At 42.4% G+C, this 19,442-nt stretch overlaps 1 protein-coding gene across 1 annotated transcript; it reads left to right on the forward strand.

Moving 5' to 3' along the window:
* Positions 1-296: 296 nt before the first annotated feature.
* On the forward strand, positions 297-14,889 carry CBLIF (cobalamin binding intrinsic factor). Its single transcript, XM_036764928.1, has 9 exons — positions 297-495; positions 2,023-2,199; positions 3,120-3,233; positions 3,791-3,931; positions 5,866-6,041; positions 9,952-10,120; positions 11,063-11,264; positions 14,260-14,378; positions 14,828-14,889. Exons 1-9 carry the CDS (start codon positions 417-419, stop codon positions 14,887-14,889), a joined length of 1,239 nt encoding a protein of 412 aa, XP_036620823.1. The 5' UTR covers positions 297-416.
* Positions 14,890-19,442: the final 4,553 nt, after the last annotated feature.

Consider the following 19,442-nt stretch of genomic DNA (forward strand, 5'->3'; position numbering starts at 1 on the left):
AGTCTCAGTTTCCTCATCTATAAAATGAGGATAACAAAGGGTTATTGTGAGGATCTAATGAGATAACAGATATAAAGCACTTTGCAAACCTTAAAGAGAAATGTTAGTGGTTGTTGCTGTTGGGGTGGTGGTGGTGGTGGTTGTTATTTACTACTCTGGAGAATCTCCTAAAAGGGCCGTGTCTGTTGCCCAGATGCTTCTTTCCCAGGACAGCTGCCAGAAAGTCACCTTGGAGGATCTGCAGAAGGTAAATACTGATAAGGATGTAAGAAAAGCATATCGGTTGGACAGAAGAAGTTGAAAGTCAGAGTACTCTAAAAGGTGACTACGTAAAGGACAAGGGAAGGACTGCTTTTGCTGAAACAGAATAGTAGATTGCCCTGCAGTAGAAGAGCCCCAAGAGAAGAGGAAGGAAGATGATCCTGTTTACAATCCCTCTCTTGAGCCTCCTCTGGGCTGTGAGTGGGGCCCATACCCTCACCATGAGTGAATGCTGTGAGCACGGCCATCCTCCATTTGAAAATAGGGTGGAGGGAGGAAGGGAGATGAGAAGTATCTATTGACTGGGAGGTGGCTAGGAATGTGATCTTTGTATTTGTTCCCCATGGGTGTTACCCATCTTCCCATCCCCTACTCCTAGCAGAATGTAGGCTCCCTGAGGAGGAAGGTGAGGATCTTAATAGTGGGAGAAACTGGAATACCTAGAGGGGCATCACTGCAGAAAAGAAAAGTCACTCTGGGATCCATAGCAGAAATGAAAGTGATGGTAAGAGAGAGGGAGCTGGGTTGGGTCAGTCCTAATTGATCAGGTCGTGTGGCTTTGATGTCCTTCATGAAGGAGATGGAATAATCCATGGTACGAAATTTGTGGAGATTAATCCACTATCTTCCAGACATGTGTGGAAGTAGATGGAGAGTCTCTGTGGGGCACTTAACAGAGGGTTAATAAGTAAGGGACAGGATTTGTTACTGTTGTACAGTGAAATGTTAGGTGGGAGCTCAGAAGACCTGGGTTCAAATTTTACCTTTGACACTTGCTGGCTATGTGAGCTTCGGTGACAATGTGCGTGGGCGTCAGCTGCCTTAACTGTAAAATGAGAGGGTTAGAGGTCCCTTCCAGTTCCTCAAATGTGGTCTTAAGAAATAACCATATATTTCAAATTAATAAGTTTATGAGCCTATGGTTTCCAAAAGTCTAGGAGAAGGAAATGGCGAACCACTCCAGTATTTTTGCCAAGAAAACCCCAAATTGGGTCAGAAAGAGTTAGAAACAATTGAACAGCAATGACGAGGTCATGTTTGGAGATGAGGGAGGTGAGGTAGTAGGGCAGGAAGAGATGTTTCCAAGGCCCTCAGTAAGAGCTGTGCAATGTTCACTTCCCTTCAAAAACCGCCAGAAAAATGATCGCCTTCAAGGTATAAGCCTATTAATTTAGGTGTTATTGTTGTTTGCATTAATGTCAGCATGGTCTAGCCATGAACACCAAAGATCTTTCCTGTTACTTAAATCACTCTGATTTCTTTAAAAATTGTGTCTATGCAAGTTTTGAATATGCTTGACAAATCAGTTCCCAGACATTTCGTGTATTTTGTATAAATGAAGAGAGACACTTCCTTTTCTTTTTCTTCTATCTGGACTGGTGGTTGTTACATATGCTTGCTGTTAATTTTTGTGAGTTTATTTTTGTATCCTGCTACTTTACTGAAACTATCCATTGTCTCGGTTCCTTACTTTACTGTTTCTCTAAGATCTTCTAAGTAAATATCTTAGGAAAGTGTGCTGGACTTGAGCCAGAGAAGGTGAGCTTCAATCCCACTTACTACCTGCATGACTCTGAACAAGTCATTTAATATCTCTGTACCTCCATTGCTTCACCTATAAAATGAAGGAGTCAGAGGAGATGATCTCTAAGCTTCCTTCTCTCTCTCAATATATGGTCTTATTATAATAAGATCCTGTGCAAAATGTGTCTCTGGGGAGAAGGATAATGAGATACTTAAGCAACTGCTTCTGGTTCCCAGCTATTCCTGCAGAAAAACAAGCCTTGGTGGATGACCTCCAAGATGTCATGGAGGGCTCTGTGACTCCATCGTCCTTTCCCAATCCCAGCATCTTGATTGCTATGAACCTGGTTGGGGCCCGCAATGCAGAGGCCCAGAAGCTCCTCACTGAACTCATCTCATCCATTGACCCAACAGGTAACACATTGGCAAGTTCCACGAAACTTTCAAAATTCCCAACCTCATAGGTCTACTGCAAAAGAAAGGGCTCTGTAAACTCCAGAGCCCTAGAGAATGGAAGCTCTTCTTCTCCTCAGCTCTAATTTAGGTCCAAGTTCAAGAACCATCAGTGAAGTGCTCTCTCATATAAGGCACACCTCTCGCAAGTCATCACCCAGCTTCTGCTTGAATACCTCTGGTGAAAGTAAAATCACTACATCACACAAGCTTGCCCATTCCATTTTGGGTTGGCTCTGAATAGTAGGATGTTCTCTCCTATAAAGAAACAAACTCCATCACCCACTGCTCCTAGCTCTTCCCTCTAGGGCTATGCAGAATAATTCTAGGATCATTTCCAGGAGGTATCAGGATCAAGTAGAAAGAGCACTAACCCCAGAGTCAGGATACCTGAGTTCAGAGCCCAACTCTGATACTTCCTACCTGTGGGACCTTGTCACTCAACCTCCTTGGATCTCGGTTTCCTCATCTGCAAATGGAGATTTTGGGGTAGATGACCTCTGAGTTATCTAGAACTCTAGAGCTGTGATCCATGTGAAAACTCTACAGATATTTAAACACATTTAAGTTTTCTCTTCTCCAGGCTAACCATTCCTTCTTCTAATCCTTCTAAACCCCTGAAATATCTTGTCGTCATTCACTTGAATGTGTTTTCTGAATGGCAATGCCAATCTAGTTCTAACTTTTTTCTTTTTCCCATAAGAAAAGCCATTTCACAAACTTACACTCTGTAAGGTAACTACCCTAAGAAAAATCAAAGTTATTTGGATAAAGTAAAAGTGAGCAATTTCCCCTCCCCCAAAGTGGCTCTGACCAAGAGGTTTTCATGACCATGAATGAGGGAGCAGGTTCTTGTTCCCACCCCCTTGACCTCTATGCAGATCTTACCACTGGCCAGCTGGCCCTCAACATCATGGCTCTCACCTCGTCCTGCCAAGATCCTGGAGACAGACTCTCAATTTTGAAAAACAATATGGAGAATTGGGCATCTTCAGGTAAAAGGGGAGCTGAAAGGGAAGGGGGAGGAAGTGGCCCTTTCCCTAGAACCCTAAACCCAGAGGAAGGGAATGGGGAGGCAGGCAAGAAAAGGGGAAAATATGACTTTCAGTTTATTTCCCCCTGTTTTTCTGGAGATGGTTACAAATCCTACCAGGTAATGGAAGTTTTGTCTACAAACTCCTCTCTTCTGCAGAAAGTGGGAAGAGTCACTTAGGTGTCAAGAGCCCTAGATGTGGAATACAAATTCTGCTTCTGACACTTTCTAGTTGTGACTATGGGCAAGGCAATTAACTCTGGACTTCTGGTTTCCTTATCTACAAAATGTGAAGAGAAAGGGATGCTTTGTATCTTTGGGGGGTGTAGTATCAATGCCCCAACAGACACCGACACTACATCACGTGCTCCAAGGAATTTACCCATTACCCACAGCTCTCCTTTCTCATTATAGATAGGCTTTCTGGCAATCTCACACTAAAACATTTTCCCTTCCTTCTTTCCAAAAATAATCTCGGTGATCCAAGCTGGCCTTACTGGTAACCCATTTAATTTTTAGACCCACAAGACCCATATTCAGTCTTCTACGGACCCAGCCTGGGACTCTTGGCTCTGTGCCTAAAGAACCAAGAAGGCATCTCAGATCTAGCAGTCAGATTTTCCAAGATGTTGCTAGCCAATGTCTCAGACTTCAACGTGGGTAAGTGAGATGTTGCTCCAAACCTTCCTGAGCTAGAAACGGACTAGGAGGGAAAGTACTAAGTGGCAACTCTGGAACCCAAAGATAAGTAGTAACTAAGAGATGCGAGCAGAGGAGGAGCAGAGCATCATCTGCTGAGAAATAGGTCATATGGACGACCAAGTCCAATGTGTAGGATCTGGGGCAACCAGAGAAGACACATATGTATATATATACATATATATAAATATATACAGAATAAATATAAGAGAATAAATGCAAAGTAGTTAAGTAACAGGTAATTTGAGAGAGTCCTAAGTCAAAAATAACAACAGCAGAAATAATGTGATATGTATATAGCATCTCAGGATTTACAAAGTGCTCTCATGTGCATTATCTCATTTACACCAATTCAAAGAGTATTTATTAAAAGCCTACTATGCATATGCAATCAGTCAGCAAGCATTTACTAAGCTATAAGTCCCACCTACTATGTGCTGGGCTCTGTGTTCCACACTTGGGGATACAAATACAAAGAATAAAACAATCCACACTGAAGAAGTTCATGTCCTATCAGCACTTACCACAAGTACACGTCAGTTTATACAGACTGATTACAAAGCAAATTCGAGGGAGTGGGGGCAAGCATTCTAGCCAACTGAGGGGATCAGGAAAGGTTTCACACAGGTGGTGCTTAAGTCACATCTTGATGGAAGTGGGGGATTCTATGAGACAGATATGAGGAAGGAACACATTTCAGGAAGGGAGGATGGCCACTGCCAAAGCATGGAGATAGGAAATGGGAGGCTGTGAGAGAGGAATTTTTTGAATGGACAGTTTAACCAGATCATAGAGTGCGGAAATGGGAATGATGTGGAATAAGGCCGGAAGGATAAATTGAGCAAAGTCTGTGATGGTTTTAAAACAGAAAGAGGGAAGTTCAGAAGGAGAGTAGGTCTGTAGAGGAAGATAATGAGTTCTGTTTTGTATATGTTGAGTTGCAAATGTATATGGAGCGTACAATTTGAAATGCCTAATATTACCGATGAGCAAAGTGTGGCCCAGAGAGCTGAGGGATCTAACCATAGTCACACAGCAAGTTAAGTTTCAGAGCTGCAGTTCAAGTGCAGGTCCTGACTGATTCTAAATCTGGAACTTTTCTGTAAGTACCACTTTGCCTTTTAAGCAGGGTCAAGGACAGAAGAGCATGGTGGAGACAATTAGCTGGGAGTCAGGAGAATTAAAATCTAGGCCCTATTCTGCCACTTACTCTCTAGATGACTCCCTGTGAGTCACAACCTCCATGGTCCTCATCTTCCTCATCTTCAATATGGTATCCCTTCAAGGAAAAAAATGCACAACAGTGTCCACTAGACTCTGTACCCCTCCTCCAAGTCCCAAACAGTCTCTTGTTGGCAATTGGCTCCTCTCTGAAGACCTAAACCCCTGTTTTCCCTGGTCACAAAATGTTAAGGCCATCCTATTGTTTCTCTGAACAAGTACATAACTATTTGCAACTTGAAACATTTCTCCCTGTAAAACCGTATTCTTCCTCTCTTCCATTTAATCCAACACTGAACTTGACCCTGAATCCCATTTGTTACCTACCACCAGCCATATCTCTGTCTCATCACTGACTTCTCTTATTCAAGTCTGAACTTCACAGGCAGGCAAGCATTCCTCCTGTGAGTCTGTTCTGTAGACAGATAGGAAGAAAAAGACCCCTTTGGTCACCTTGTCAGAAGGATACTTTTGGACTATAGAGTCCATGCCCACCCATAAGCTTTTGGAGGGATTGCCCAGCTTTCTAGTTAATGAGCATGGCCAACTTCTAACTAAATTACACTTCAGCTTTCAGTTGGAGAGATATATATAGACTAGAAGACAAACCACTTGAAAGCAGGCATTGTTTCGTTTCTGATCCTAACACAATATGCATTTCCTATGTTCTGCAGATACTGGAGCTATGGTAACCTTGGCCCTCACTTGTATTAGCAATATGAAAGATCTGAACGATGACTACTATCAGTTATTTGATCAAGTCTTAATAAGCATCGTGGACGATATCAGCAGGAAAATTGAAGACAATGGCCTCATCGGGGGATCCTACAGCACAGGCTTAGCCATGCAGGTAAACCAACAAATGGCCACTGGGAAAAGCCCAGCATTTGCAGACAGTCAACTGGGAACATTTTAACTATGATTGCACCAGTTTCTAGCTGTGTGATATCAACTAAATCCCTTCATTAAATCTCATCTTTGGGGAGGCAGTATGAGACAATGTAAAAAGTACTGGCTCTCCAATCAGAGTTCTGAGGTTCAAATCAGACCCATGACAATATCCACATGACCCTGGGCAAGTCATTTCATTTTCGTGGGCCTCAATTTCCTCATCTGTAAAATGAGGGGGTTGGACAAGATGGCTTCCATCTCTATGATTCTATGAGCATTAATGTGTGTCTGACTCTGTTTCTCCATTGGTCAAATGGGGGTAATGATGATTGATCCTTCCAAACTTCACAGGATAGGAACAAGAGTTCTATTTAAAAAAAAAAAAAGATTGAGACTCCTTGAAGGAAAAATGGTACAAAAATCTAAGGAGATATTGTTGTAGATTATAAAGATAATATAAATGCAATTACCATTCATTATCAGACATGGCTTAATGACTCCCCCACAAGGCCCTGGACATCGCTGGATTATAGGCTTGCAGATCCATGGCTTTAAGGGAACTCAGAAGCCATTGAATTCAACCTCCTCGTTTTACAGAAGAGACCATTGAGTCCAGTGCATGATAAGCATGGATATGAAGCTGATTTAATTTGTTGCCCATCTATTAGTGACCCTTCTTCCATTTTAGACCAGTCAGGAATTATTGACTTTTATTCCTTGTCTTTGTTAGTTGTATTCAAGACTTCATCACCACTGTATACACTCTTGTGAGTCACAGCAATTTCTGATAAAGGGCAAGCACTAATTCAAACACTGATAACCCATGTCACCTGCTTTTCTCAGGGGGTTGGTTACACAGCTGGGTCTTTCTGGGTCTGTCATTATTTTGATATTTATGCAAGAAGTTTTCAGTCTGAGGCTTGGAATCATGGGATTGTATATTCAGAGCTGGAAGGACCTCGGGGATCATCAAGTCAAACCTCCCTATTTTATGGATGAAGAAACCAAGGCTCGGAGGGTTTGTATGACTTTCCCAGCATCACATAAATAGTTCCTGTATGAGGCGAGAGTACCTCATGTCTAGAGGGACCTACTGAATGTCCTGAATTCGCTGACAGAATTCTGATGTGCCAAGACTAGGACGGATCCTGGTCAAATTTTGAAGCAGATGTTTGAGGTCAAGGACACTGGCAAAGAAGGGACAGCTGTGCCCTAAGGGCTTCAGGGCCTTCAGATGCCTGTTATTGTCTGGTATAGCTACGCGGCATGGGGGGAGTCATGCAAACCTGAACTTGAATCGTGCCTCAGATACTTACTAACATCATTTCACCTCTCTTGGACACATCATTTCACCTCTCCTAGCCTAGGTTTCCCCACATATAAATGGGGACAATAACAGTATCTCCCTCAAAGGGTCACTGTGACGATGAAATGAGATAACATATATAAAAGTGTTTTGCAGATTTTAAAGCGCTATCTACATGTTTACTATTATTATTATTAGCTAGCCAACTGGGTGGGTGGCTATTTTAAGGCATCAAACCATAGCCTCAGAACTAGCGTTGGTCATCAGTCTGTTGGGAGCAGATCTGGATATAGGAATGAACAAAGTGTGGACAGAGGGAGAGTGAGCATATAGTGTTTCAGAGTTTAAGTGGCAATGAGAATATTTGCATTTGAGTGCTTGGAGGTTTGTGAGCTAGTGTAGACCAAGAAAAGTGAGTCAGTGGGGTCCTTGGGAAGTGATCACAGTGGGTAGGCAAAAGAAAGGATTTATGGATGGCATGGTAGAGAGTGAGTGCGAGAGCCAAGTGTTGGAGCTGGCCAGCCCTATCTGTGGCCTGAGCCTTGGCCGGAGAACTCTGCCTAAGGGAAGGTGGGTCCCAGCAATGTCCATACGATGATTATACCAGGAGAAAGACACCAACATCAAGTTTCCAACCTCATCTGGTCTCATATGACTTATCAAAATCAAGATCTTCAAGGTCTCTTTTGGGAAGAACAATAGATGCAAAAGATGGCAGCCAAAGGTATAAAATAAGTGGGATGGTGAAAACAGGTGAGGCTAGTTTGATGACCTCCGACCTCCCTTACCAGATTTAAGACTGCTTTGGCCTCAACAGCATGCCCAAGTAGCTCTGTTCTGGGCACAACCACAAAGGAAAGAGGCACAAAAGGTACTCTTTGCTTTTCTCCCATAAGATTAACATTATCCAAATACCTTGACTGAGGCAGCATAGTACAGAGAGATGACCACTGGTTGCAGAGTCGAGGGACATGGGTTCGAATCCCATCTGTAGTGCTCACTACTTCTTGATTATGAGCACGTAACTTAACTTCAGTCTCTACCTCTGTAAAATGAGGAGGCTGTACTTCCAAGGTTCCTTCCAGCTCTCTAGTTATGATCCCATCTCTGAGCTGCCCACCCTTAATTATGTTCAGAAACGCTCATTATCAAGCGAGAAATGGTGATTTTTTTTTCTCTTGGAGGAGGTGGAAGGCAGAGATTGATTCCAGAAATTCTAAACAACTATCTATTAATTCATAGAAGGTCACCATCCTCATCACTCTAGGGATTACCCGTCATAGACCCTTGATACATTGAACTATCTCTACAGGATTGAGAATTTCTACAAAAAAAAAGTGGCATCACTGGAGGCTGAGTATCTTTGAGAGCTGGGTCAGCTAGGTGGTGCCGTGCACAGAGCGCTGGGCCTAGACGCAAGAAGGCTCATCTTGCTGAGTTCAAATTTGGCCTCTGATATTCACTAGCTGTGTGGCCCTGGGCAAGTCACTTAACTCGATCTGCCTCAGTTTCTTCATCTATAAAAGGAGCCGGAGAAGAAAATGGCAAACCACTCTGGTATTTTTGCCAAGAAAACTCCAAATGGATCTTGAAAAGTCAGATACAATTGAAATGACTGAACAACAACAAATCTTTGAGAGTTAAACAATCACAACTGCCACTGACAATCCATGCTATGCCTGCCCAGCACACGCTCTGTGGCGTCTCTATCAACCCCAACTTGCACTGGCAAGCCACTGGCTTCTTTTCCACTCTGGGTTCTAGGTATAATCCATGAGGGGTTGGGCATGGAGGGGAGCCGAATAGAGTGGTCTAGTACTATAACTTATGAGCCACTGGTATGTTTTACTTATTGTATCAATTAGCCAGTCAGATTTAATTAATTAGCTTTTAGAAGCAAATATTTACTGAAGCAATATAACCAGAACAATTGGCACAAACATTCCCTACTTCCAAATGGGGTAACATTCTACCCCAAGGACATAGAAGGTCTAGGGGAAAGCGAGCCCAAGCTTAAAGAGTACATATGGCAAAGCTCTTGGTTGCTGGAAGTCCTTTTTTCTTTCTATGGAGTCCCTACGAAGTTTCCCATAGGTGTATAGTGTGGCTTTCTCCAGTTTTCTGAAGCTGCCTTTCCCCAGTGTATCTACTTTGTCCTCAGACACCCATGAAAAGTCCGAATCCTCCAGTTCACAGAGCTGCAATGTCTTGCTCTGGTCAAAAAGGTGGGAGAGCGATGACAAAGGCTCTTCTCCCACCTCACTCCACAAGCAATTTCTTCTGAGAGTCTTAACTGGAACTGCTGGCCTGATACTCTGAGGTTGGGTTATGATCCAGCTTGCTATTTTACAAAAGATCCATAGGTTGTGATAGGACATACATTAGATTAACATGAGTGCTTTATTGATTCAATAGAGATTTCTCCCCTGATAATGGTATGATGGCAGAGTATGTTGTATGTTACTTTACTTGGAGTGGAGTGATTGACTCAAGCAATCTCCTCCTTTATAAGTGGCTTATTAGTTTTCCCTATCACCCTAGAATATTTTTCTTCCTCTCCCAGGCCCTCTTCGTGCAACCTGAAGAGAAGTGGAACTGCGAGAAGACTATGGAGACAATACTCAATGAGATTGAGCAGAATAGATTTGATAACCCCATGTCCATCGCCCAGCTCCTTCCTTCCCTGAAGGGCAAAACTTATTTAGATGTGTCCCATGTTGTTTGTCCTACTGGTAAGCATGTCTTTAAAGATCCAAAGTTCTTCATAGAAAGATTTAGCAGCTCCCCAAAAGACATCAAGGCAAATAGTTAAAGGCCTGGTATGTGCCAGGCACTGTGCTAAGCTCTGAGGATACAAAGAGAGATTTTAAAGAAAAAAAAGTCCCTACTCTCAAGGAGCTCGCAGCCTAATGATATGGCTTATATATGTTTTTAATAATATGACAGCCAGTTACCTCCATCTACACCCTCCTCTCCTATTGAAATGGCTGGACAACAACACATCCCTGCAAGTGAAAAACCAATACGCTCCATACTGATCCTCCTCCTTGGAGAATCAGCACCTACCACTTCGCCAGAACAAAAGGGGCAGAAACCAAGTGGCGGCACAGGAGAGATTCTTTGGGATCCCCTCTAACCCAAAGAATCTTCAGGGCCCAGTAGGCTACTATCTCCCTATTCTGCATGTGGTTTCCCAAATCTTTTCAAGCTCTAAGTTGCCACAGTGTCCTTGTTAGAACCTTCTGGGTGCTTCCAGGCTTATTCCCCCACACTCCCTTGGGTTATTCTAAAACTTGACAGCTGAGTGTCTCACACTGTTGAGATGATTTTTCCTTGGTGTTTGTCTATAGGTACACCTCTACAGCTATCTAACGAAGCTCTAGTTATATTTATAAAATGCCCTAAAGGGACAAGTCTCATACCCAATTTGAACATTTTTTCAAAACAAAAGCATGGAGAAAGGTCAAAGGAGCTTCTAGCAGACTTTCTGTGATGGCAGGAATAAAAACAAGAACTTCAGCTGCCCCACAACCATCAGAACAATTCCGAGGCCCCCCAGGCACTGCCCTCCCTCTTAAAGTTCTTCTGGATGAAATCCCAAGGCCAGAAAAGGCATCAGCCCTGCATGTACAAGCTCTGGGATCTTACAAAGCCTAACTCTTTACTCTCTGCAGATCAAGAAGTAAGGCAAACTCTACAGAGACACCCTAGTCCCCTCTCAACCTCAGATTCTAATATCACCGTGATTTACACCATCAATAACCAGCTGAGGGGGGTGGAGCTGGGCTTCAACAAAACAGAGATCGTCAGTGTGAAAACCGGATCAGCTCTTCTTGTTGTTCTGGAAGAAGCTCAGCGCACAAACCCAGCATTCAAGTGAGTTAAGCCTGTAATATTCTCTAAGTGTCCAGGACACCATTTCCTTCCCTCATTTATCATTCACTGGAAAAGCCTACATTTACTGTCTAACTTCTACTAGCACTTAGCCTCCCTGGGCCTCAGTTTCCTCATCTGTAAAATGAAGAAGGTGGACTAAAGGGCCTCTGAGGTCCCTTCCTGCTTGATGTCCATGATCCTCAATATGCCCATGCCTCAGATTATCTCTCAGACAAATGGGGGTAGTGATGGTTGGTCCTCTCCAGCCTCCCAGAAGAGAAATGAGAATGTCTATATGAAATAGCTAGCTTGGAAGAAAGGTAATACAAAAATCCAAGAAAACAGTGTTTTAGATGACAAAGATAATGTAAAGTCACATCATTCCTTATAAGGAAGGATTTAATGGTTCCTCCAGAAAGCCCAGGATATCCCTTCTTAATGCCAGACAAAGATATGTAATCATTTAGGATTATAGAACTATATTATAGGACTGTGCAAGGACCTATGGAAAATACAAAAAATAAAATAAGATACAGTCCCTGCACAACAGGAATTTGCAGTTGAGCTGGGGGCATGAGCCCCACACAGGTGAAACATGGCATAATATAAGTCAGGAAATGAACAAATGGCAAATGAGAGGAGCCAACAAGAAAAGGAGAGCACTTTGGAAAATGGCAAGGCCACTATGGGCTGGAGTGATCTGGAAAGCCTTCTTCTACTGGGAAGGACTTGAGAAAAGCCTTCAAAAGTAACTTCGACTTAGGGAACGGGGAGGGCATGCCAAGAAGTGAAAGCATCACAGAATCTGGGTGGGAAGGAAACTCAAAAGTTTATTCCAACTTATACCATTGTCATCACCATTATCATCATCTTGATAAAATAGTAATAGATAGTACTATAACATGTGATATTTGTCAGCATAGAGAAACTACAACCCACCTATGACTTCTTAAGAACTCCTGGGGAGCTGCCTGAGGCATATTATGGTTTTTTTTTATTATTTTTAGTTTACAACACTCAGTTCTGCATGGTTTTGAGTTCCAAATTTTCTCCCCTTCTCTCTCCTCTCCCCTCCTCCCCAAGATGGCATGTAATCCGATATAGGTTCTACATATGCCTTCACATTAAACTTATTTACACAATAGTCAAGTTGTAAAGAAGAATTATAACCAATGGAATGAATCATGAGAAAGAAGAAACAAAACCAAAAAAGAAGGGAAAAAAAGAGAGCAGTTTGCTTCAATCTGCATTCAGACTCTGTAATTCTTTCTCTGGATGTGGGTAGCTTTTTCCATGATGAGTCTTTTGGAGCTGTCTTTGAACCTTGTGTTGCTGAGAAGAGCCAAGTCTATCAAAGTTAGTCACCACAGATACTGTGTGCCTGTAATCATGTATAATGTTCTCCTGGTTCTGCTCCCCTCACTCAGCATTAGATCACGTAAGTCTTTCCAGGTTATTATAAAGTCTGTCTGCTCCTCATTTCTTATAGCACAATAGTATTCCATTACATTCGTATACCACAACTTGTTCAGCCATTCCCCAATTGGTGGACAATCCTTGAGTTTCCAATTCTTTGCCACCACAAAAAGAGCTGCTATAAATATTTTTGTACATATGAGTCCCTTGTGTGATCTCACACATACAGTTTAAATGACTTCCCCAACATCATGCATCTATGAATGAGTGAGTGAGTGGAATAGCGTTTTTAAGCATTTACTAGTAATAAAGTGAGGCAACTAGGTGGCAGAACGGATAGAGTATTGGACCTAGAGTCAGGAATACTCATCTTTCTGAGTTTAAATGTGGCCTCAGACACTGTGTGACCCTAGGCAAGTCACGTAAAGCTATTTGCCTCAGTTTCCTCAACTGGAAAATGAGCTGAAGAAGGAAGTGGCAAACCACTCCAGTGTCTCTGCCAAGAGAACCCTAAACGGGGTCACGAAGAGTTAGATACAACTCAATAATAACAACAAATGGACAAAGGACTATGCTAAGCTCTGGGGATATAAATATAAAAGTAAGGCAGTTTAAAGTGATCTTTACTAGCTTACATTCAGCTACAAGTCAGATGGAAAGGTCCCATAGGCAAATCAGCAAGCAGTTATTCAATGCCTGCTATGTGCCATGCATTATACCATGGTCCTTCAGAGGCAGCTGTGAAGCGGATAATCATAAGAAATCATCTTTCAAATCATGTTCACTGATAAAGTAGTCACAGTAAGTAGATACATATACTATACTCCTTTTGCCTCCGATAATAATATGTCAATATGATATAAAGTAGAATACAATAATATGGTCAAAGACAGGTTGTTCCAAAAGTCTCAGCCCAGTTTTAAACTAGTAAAGCTGAAAACCACACTAAGACCTTGGGGACATCCTGTATAGCGAAGCATCATGGTATAATGGAAAGAATGCTGAATTTGGGACTGGGATTGACTGCCCCCCCACCTCAAGTCACTTATCCTCTCGGTGACTCAGTTTCTTCATCCATAGAAAGAGCATTATATTTTCAGTACCTCCCTCCTGGGATTGTTGTAAGAATCAAATAAAATAACATAGGTAAAGTGTTTTGAAAACCTAAATGCAGTATAAAAAGCTAATTATTATCATAAACATTCTGTTGTTCAATCGTACCGGACCCTCCACGACCCCATTTGGGGTTTTCTTGGCAGAGACACTGGAGCGCTTTGCCATTTCCTTCTCCAGCTCATTTTACAGATGAGGAAACTGAGGCAAACAGGGTGAAGTGATTTGCCCAGGGTCATACAGCTAATAAGTGTCTGAGGCCAGATTTGAACTCAGGAAGAGTACTCTTCCTGACTCCAGGCCCAGCACTCTGTGCACTAAGGCGCCACCTTGCTGTCCCAGAGATCTTTCCTATATGATGCAGTAGTTCCACACTATTTAGAAACCATCTGCACTCCTTCCCTTTCCCTACTTCTATAACTTAACCCCAGATGTTTAATCAATTGCGATTTTATCCTCCTTACAGATTTGAATCCAAAATGACATCTTGGGGCATTTATATCACCTCCATCAACGACATTGAGGAAGTTGAAAACCACAGGACCTACTGGCAATTCCTTAGTGACCAAACTCCTTTGGACCAAGGTGGGTGGAGGCTACAACCAGGTGCCTTGTGTTGAGAGTATGCGAATGATGGCAAAGGAGGATCATCTCAGCAGGGAAGCGGGAAAGGGAGACAGATGTTCACCAGTTTTTTCACTGGGCTTATGGAAAATCCCTTGATCTACTCCCATAACCGAGGCACCAGGTGGTAGAACCTAACCCCAAGGTGTGTGGAAGAATGCACTGGCTTTATCCCTGAGCTAAAATTTTGCACTGGTATTTTCCAAAAGTGCTTGCTTAACAGTGATGTGATGTTCATTCCCCTTGAAAATACTGGATGTCCCAAAAGTCTTAGCACAGTTTTAAGCCATTAAGAGCTGAAAACTGAGCTAAGACTTTTGGATCACGCTGTATAAAAGGCACATTCTTTGTGGGTGGGGGTTACAAATACTGTTTCTACCTCAACTCTTTCTCACTTTTTCCCCCCACAGGGGTCAGCTACTACATCCCCTATGACAATGAACACATCACAGCCAACTTCACACAGTACTAAGATGACAACCAGGCTCAACTTTTTATCAAATTTTCAGGGGGAAGAAACAAGACAGATTTATGTCAATAACATCTAGGTCATACTTATACCTGCCCTACAAAGGTCAACAGTGATTACACAGAAATAAAAGATGCATTGAACAATTGTCTGAATTCCTAGTTATTCTCTTTGGTTTCAGTGGGAAGCCTATGACCTGAAGATATAAGTCCAGTTTCTCGACTCTCAAGGAAATTATTGGAAGTCATATTTGAACTGGGGTAGGCAGGCAAGGAATGAGGCAAGAAGACCTCTTCAGGGGGGCCAAAGCATGGCATAATGGATTAAATGCTGGACCTGGCATCAGGAAGCCCTGGTTTCAAGTCCTCCTTGAGATACAGCATCACAGAGTTGGAGCTAAAAGGGACCTCAGAGGTCATCTAAACCATCTCCCCCATCTTTCAGATAAGTAAACTGAGGGCCAGCAAGGTTGGTTAATTTGTCCAAGGTCATACAAGCAGGAAAAGGCAAAGCCAGGATTTAAAACCAGGTCCTGTGACTCCAAATCCACCACTCTACCTATGTGAACCTAAGTCGGTCAGTTAATCTCTCTGAACCTCAGCTCTGTCATCTGTAAAATGGGGATAATAATAGCACCTACTTCTCAGGGTTTTTGTGAGGATCAGATGAGCTGTTTGTAAAGTACTCGTAAAACTTAGTGCTAAATAAATGCAAGCTGCTAGTATTATTGCTCTGTCCAAATTCATTGTAAGTTAGCATGTGATGGTACAATAAAAATGCTTGCCTTATTAGTTAAGGCACAAACGGCTGCACTTGAGGACCTAGACGGCCACATGTGGCCTCACCCTACCCCTGAATGCTCCAGGCAGCTGGGTAGAACAGAAGTTAGAGGCCTGGACCTAGAGAGTCAGGAAGACCTAAGTTAAAATCCTGTCTCAGATGCCTACTGGTGGTATGGCCCTGGGTAAGTCACTTAACCTCCGTTTACCTCAGTTTCTTCATCTATAAAACAGGGATAATAACAGCATCTCCCTCCCGGAGTTGTCAGGATAAAATAATAAGTTTTAAAGTACTTGGTAAAGTCTAAAGCACTATATAAATGCTAGTTATCACCATTATTATTATCATTAATTACTTTCCTTCCCCCCCCAAAAAAAAGTACATGCATTTTGCTTAAAACAACAAAGGTAGTGACTTGGCCGGTGTAAAGTTAAAAATGGAACAGCCTAATTTGGGGGGAGAGGAGTAGAGGGGATCATTCTGTCAGGACAAAAGAAAAGGGTTGTCAGAAATATTGTTCCTCTTAAGGACTCTGCTGACCACTGTTGATGAAACCTGCTCATTTCTCTAGTGAAATATAGTTCTGTCATGCAGGACACTATATGAGGAGAGACGTAAAATATTGCAATTCATAGCAAAAGACTGCCACCTCGTGGGGGTACGTTGTCCATCCCATGTTTACGATTAAATGGTGTCTTTTATAGAAAAAATAGGTGATTGTATTCCCAGAATTTATCAGTTCTTTGCCCATAATACAGAAGCAAACTAGAGCCAACTTGCTCCCTCTTTTAGAAATATTAAGAAAGCATTTTGCAATTGTCCTGGTCTTAAAATTTTGGACTTATCTAAAAGAGAAACCCTATGAGTCTTTCTCTAACTATACATTCAGAAACAGTTCCCTATTTTCCTGTCTCCAGATCAGTCAAGGAGCAACTCCTCCCTGAAGTGACTGGGATGGTAACTGGACAAAAGCAAAAAGTCCTTGAATGGTTCAGTTTGACCAGACTAGGATAATGAGAGTAATAGAAAATAGAAATTTCTACAATTGGTTCAGGGGCAGCTAGATGGTGGCATAGATAAGAGTGCAGGACCTAGAGTCAGGAAGACTTTTCTTAAGTTTAAATCTAGCCTCACTAGCTGTGTGACCCTGGGCAAGTCACTTAATTCTTTTTGCTTCTGTTTCCTCATTTGTAAAATGAAATGGAAAAGGAAATGCCAAACTACTCCAGCATCTTTGCAAAGAAAACCCAGCCAAGAAAATCCAAAAAGGCTCATAAAGAGTAGGACATAACTGAAAAACGACTAAACAGCAACAATTACTTCAGTTAATAGAAATGTGGGACAGGTAGGTGGCACAGTGGCTGGAGTGCCAGGCCTAGAGTCAGGAAGACTCAACTTCATGAGTTCAAATATGGCCTCAGACACTTACTAGCTGTGCAACCCTGGGCAAGTCACTTAACCCTCACCTGTAAATGATCTGGAAAAGGAAATGGCAAACCACTTCACCAAGAAAAGCCCAAATGGGGTCACAAAGAGTCTGATAGGGCTGTAAAATGACTGAAAAACAATTAAAATAACTCTTGAGTTCACATTTCACCAACTAGAAAGGAAAATCCTTAAATGGAATGGTGAAAGAAGGATTGGTTTGGGGGAAAATTATTACTGTTTAATGAAGCAGATGTATCCTGAACTTTACCCTGAGCACTATAACTATGCTTCTTTTCATTGTGGAATTGTTTGTTATTTTGAAAATAAATACCATCATAACTGAAAACGGCTTCAGAGATATTTTTGGAGTGATTGGGATAACTCTATCCATCTTTGGTTCTCTAAGCAGAAATGCTTAGATTCAATTCGTTTCTGGTAGATTTATGCCTAAAACTCAAGAGTATAGAATTTTCTTCCACAATCTTAAGCATGAACAAATGCTTTTTCACTCATTCATTCCAAGCAACCAATTAAGAGTAAGCTCAGCTTGGACTGATAGAGAGAAAATAAACTTTAGAGTAAAAAGCTCTTGTACAAAAGCAAGGCTAAATGGGGTGGGAGGGGAGGGTTGGGGGAGAGGCACTTAGGCCAAGGGCAATCCTTCTCACAACTGGATTTTGTACCAGGGTCCTTGGGATTATGGCTGCCTTGTTTGAAAACAGCTTCTTCAACAGTCTGCATCACTGCAGTCATCTTGCAGATAACTATCTTCAAAGGCTGACCTGAGGGTATGATACTATAATGACGTCCTCCAAACAGGATCCCAAAAATAAGTGTGGAGAAAAGGTCTACATTCCAGAGGCAAGAAGGCGGTAGTGAATCAATCAATAAACATTTATTAAGTGCCTACCATGTGCCAGTCACTGTGCTAAGAACTGGGGAGACAAAAAAGATACAAAAGAAAGTCGCTGCCTTCAAGGAGCTTACAATCTAATGGGGGAGATAACAGGCAAAAATATATATATACAAGGCAAGCTATATACAGGATAAATAGGAAATAATTAACAGAGGAAAGGCACTGGAATTAAGGGCAGGGGAAAACTTCCTGTAGAAGGTGAGATCTTAGTTGGGGCTTAAAGGAAGTCAGAGGAGTCAGTAGTTTGAGAGGAAGGAGAATGTTCCAGGCATGGGGACCACCACTGAGAATTCCCCAGAGCTGAGAGATGGAGTGTCTTGTTCATGGAACAGCCAGGAGGCTAGTATCATTGGATCAGAGTACACGGTAAGCAGTAAAGTTTAAGAAGATTGGAAAGGTAGGAGGGAGCGGCTTATGAAGGACTTTGAATGTCAAGCAGTATTTTGTATTTGATCCTTGAGGAGAGGGAGCCACTGGAGTTTATTGAGTCGGGGTGGAGGTGACATGGCCAGACCTGCGCTTTAGGAAAATCACTCTAGTGGCTAAATGGAGGATGGATGGGAGTGTGGAGAGACTTGAGGCAGGCAGACTCACCAGTAGGCTACAGCAATCATCCAGGTGTGAAGTGATGAGGGCTTGCACCAGGGTAATGGCAGTATCAGAGGAGAGAAGGGAGCATATTTCCCAGATGTTACAATAGCCTGGATATGATGGGGGGAAGAGGGGGAGGAGAGAGTGAAGAATACAGGATGATTCCTAGGTTATGAGCCAAAGGGACTAGGAAGATGGCTTTGCCCTCTACGATAATGAGGAAGGTCCAATTGTATACGACTCTCCATGCCCCCATTTGAGGTTTTCTTGGCAAAGATACTGGAGTAGTTTAACATTTCCTTCTCTAGCTCATTTTACAAATGAGGAAACTGAGGCAAACAGCATTGTTACTTGTCCATAGTCACATAGCTGGTGTCTGAGGCCAAATTTGAACTCAGGTCTTCCTGACTCCAGGCCCTGTTCTGTCTACTCAGCCACCTAGCTGCCTCCAAGGAAGACAGAGGTTAAGTGAGTTACCCAGGTATACACAGCTAATAATTATCTGAGGCTGGATTTTATTTCAGGTCTTCTTGACTCCAGGCCCAGTGGTCTATCCACTATCCCACCTAGCTGCCCTAATAGGGAAGGCAGGAGGGTTGTAAAAGGGAAGGTGGGAGGGTTAATGATGGTGAAGGGAGCTGGCAGCCAGCCAGCTAGCTAGTGTTTCCTTATGTGGAGACATTGGTAGCATTTACTCTAAGATTTCTGTAAGATGCAAATTAAATCCAAATCACAGTCCATCAGTTTGGGACAGATTCAATGAACTGGAAGACTTATTCTAAGCTGTACTGAGACATGCAGATAAAGAAGTATCAGGTCAAAAGATATTTATTGTAGGAAA

This window comes from Trichosurus vulpecula, chromosome 6, assembly GCF_011100635.1.
Source record: "Trichosurus vulpecula isolate mTriVul1 chromosome 6, mTriVul1.pri, whole genome shotgun sequence".
In the NCBI taxonomy this organism is placed as follows: Eukaryota; Metazoa; Chordata; class Mammalia; order Diprotodontia; family Phalangeridae; genus Trichosurus; species Trichosurus vulpecula.

Excerpts from the sequence above, each read along its gene's own strand:
- CBLIF (XM_036764928.1), top strand. The coding sequence starts at position 417 with ATGATCCTGTTTACAATCCCTCTCTTGAGCCTCCTCTGGGCTGTGAGT. Across the intron at positions 496-2,022 it reads CCTCACCATGAGTGAATGCT|CTATTCCTGCAGAAAAACAA; the intron begins GTGAGCACGGCC and ends TCTGGTTCCCAG. Across the intron at positions 14,379-14,827 it reads CCAAACTCCTTTGGACCAAG|GGGTCAGCTACTACATCCCC; the intron begins GTGGGTGGAGGC and ends TTCCCCCCACAG.